Source organism: Rhincodon typus, unplaced genomic scaffold, assembly GCF_021869965.1.
Source record: "Rhincodon typus isolate 14 unplaced genomic scaffold, sRhiTyp1.1 hic_rhity00003254, whole genome shotgun sequence".
In the NCBI taxonomy this organism is placed as follows: Eukaryota; Metazoa; Chordata; class Chondrichthyes; order Orectolobiformes; family Rhincodontidae; genus Rhincodon; species Rhincodon typus.
Genome location: NW_025968892.1, coordinates 8,146 through 10,885, shown reverse-complemented (window position 1 = coordinate 10,885; position 2,740 = coordinate 8,146). Strand labels below are relative to the sequence as shown.

At 53.5% G+C, this 2,740-nt stretch overlaps 1 protein-coding gene across 1 annotated transcript in view; it reads right to left on the bottom strand.

Annotated features, from left to right (window-relative positions):
* Positions 1 to 2,740, bottom strand: part of LOC109925852 (sodium/potassium-transporting ATPase subunit alpha-3) — a gene marked incomplete at its 5' end in the record, with an annotated part of 18,024 nt that overhangs the window by 7,200 nt on the left and 8,084 nt on the right. The window contains 3 exons of the mRNA XM_048593607.1: positions 607 to 730; positions 1,689 to 1,843; positions 2,344 to 2,512. Of these exons, the coding sequence (XP_048449564.1) occupies positions 607 to 730; positions 1,689 to 1,843; positions 2,344 to 2,512 (448 nt within the window). The remainder of the gene's footprint in view (positions 1 to 606; positions 731 to 1,688; positions 1,844 to 2,343; positions 2,513 to 2,740) is intronic.

Here is a 2,740-nt window from a genome sequence, read left to right as displayed (position 1 = left end):
TCTCCCCCCACCTCGTTCACTCTCTCACCATCTCCCCCCACCTCGTTCACTCTCTCACCATCTTCCCATCTTGATCACTCTCTCTCCGTTCCCCCACCCTGTTTACTCTCTTCATCACTCTCATAATCCCTCCCTCCAGCCGTACCTCCATTACCTCCTTCCTCTCTCCTTCCCTCCGTTCCCCCCTTGGATTGTATTACCTTCCCTCCCTCTGTCTCCAAAGTGACCCCCTCCCTCTATCACCTCCTCCATTACTTGCTCTTTTGCTCTCACTTTCTCTTCCTCCACCCCCCCACTTTGGTTCCCTCTCCCCAACCCATTCCTGTTCACTGAAGTCTCTCTGACCGCGGCCTCTCCGAGACTCATCACTCTCCCTCCTCAAACTCTCACCCATGATCTCTCTTCATCCTGGTAACTCCCAGGTGTCCCTGAGACTGGTCACTCTGCCCCCACACTCTGTCACTCTCTGTCCGGTCAGGTACTCTCGCTCCCTGGTCAGTTGGTCACTCTCTTCCCCAACCAGCTATTCTCCCCCCATCGGTCACTCTCCCAACCAGGTCAGACGGTCATTCCGCCCTGGTCACTCACTGGGCCCAGACAACTTACCGATCTGGCCATAGGCGATGCTAATTAACCTCTCGTTGACCAATTTGTCCATTCGCGGGTTTCGGGGCTGACGCTTCATGATGTCACTCTCTGCCACTTCATAAGCCAATGAGATAGCTGGGACCTGAAAGAAAAGTCACATGACCAGCAAGGGCCGTCACTGATTGGCCCACTGATGCTGCTGTGATGCTCTGACTCGGCGATATCCGCCCAGCAACATCGAGTCATAGAGACTGACATCACAGAGAAGAGCCCTTCGGCCCATCATGTCCTATCTGGTCAAAAACAGCCCTGAAACTATTCCAATCCCACGCCTTGGCATCACAAGTGCATATCTAAATCCTTCTTCAATGTGATGGAGGGTTTCTGCCTCTCCCTCTGACAGGCAGGGAGTTCCAGATTCCCCACCACCCTCTGGGTGAAAACATTTTTCCTCAGATCCCCCTCTAAACCTCCTGCTCCTTACCCTCAATCTATGCATCACCCTCCATCATTGATCCCTTCAAAAAAAGGGAAATGTTTCTTCCTGTCTACCCTATCTATGCCACTCATCATTTTATACATCTCAATCATGTCCCCCCTCTCAATCTCCTCTGCTCTAAGGAAAACATCCCCAGTCTGTCCAATCTCTCTCCATCACTGAAACTCTCCAGTCCCTAAGGCAACATCCTGGTAAATCTCCCTCTGCTCCCTGTCCCAGTGCCAGTCTGAGACATGAAGACAGTTCGCCAAGGGGGACCCTGCAGTCACCAGCCAACCGCACCCTCCCCACTGGAACATTGCCAACAAATTCTCAGGTGGGCACTCAGCAGGATCCCAGAACTAGCTGCCACATCACAACTGCACTAGCCATTGTTTCAAGGTGGAGTGGTGCGAGTTCAGTAATAATTACTGACCCAGACCCTTCTCACTCGCCAATTACAAAACAGCAGACATTACACACAACTGAGCACTGACCCTCTGACAGTGCGGCGCTCCCTCAGTACTGATCCTCTGACAGTGCGGCACTCCCTCAGTACTGACCCTCCGACAGTGCGGCACTCCCTCAGCACTGAACCCACTGCGGATGCTTCTATACTCACCATGTCCGTTCCCAGGTCGATGCAGAGGATGGTGATGGTTCCAAGGGGGAGGGGGATATTGGCCATGATAAACAGCAGGAATGGTGTGATCTCCGGGATGTTGCTGGTCAGTGTGTACGCAATCGACTTCTTCAGGTTATCAAAGATCAGACGGCCTGGGGATAGGCAGCGGTTTGATCATCAGGGAACAGAAACAGACACACAGCACAAACTGACAGGGAACAGTCAATACGGCACTGCCTCTCAGAGAAAGGGGTGGGGTGTGGAAACTGTGTGTGTGTGTGAGAGAGTCTGTGTGTGAGAGTGTGTGTGTGAGAGTGTGTGCGCACATGCGTGAGTGTGTGCGCGCGTGCGAGAGACTGTGTGTGCGCGCGTGTGTGTGCATGTGCGTGAGAGAGAGAGAGAGAGACAGAGTGTGACAGTGAGGGAGAGGGAGCGGGAGAGAGAGAGAGACAGAGATAGAGCAAGAGAGACAGTGAGTGTCAGAGAGAGAGAGAGAGAGAGAGACACACAGAAGCGGAGGGGAGAGAGGGGGGCGGAAGAGAGATAGAGAGAGAGAGTGCGAGAGACAGAGACACACACACACATACTGCACTGAGACAGATAGACACAGATGCTACAAGACAGACCCACGGTCTGGGCACTGCCCACATACCTTCCTCCACTCCAGTGACGATGGATGCGAAGTTATCATCGAGCAAGATCATGTCTGCCGCTTGCTTTGACACGTCTGAGCCGGCTATTCCCATCGCCACTCCAATATCAGCTTTCTTCAGAGCTGGTGAGTCATTAACTCCATCACCAGTCACAGCAACAATAGCACCCTATGGGAGACACAGAGAGAGTGGGGGAGACCATCAGAGAGGGAGCTGGGCAATGGGACACCCTGAGAGAGAGAGTGGGAGAGACCAGAGACAGCTGGGCAATGAGGTAGCCTGGGGACACAGAGAGAGTGGGACAGAGACCGAGAGGGAGCTGGGAAGATACAGAGACAAATGGATGTGGGGGGAGGGGAAGACAGTGGGAGAAGGAGCTGGGCAATGGGACATCCT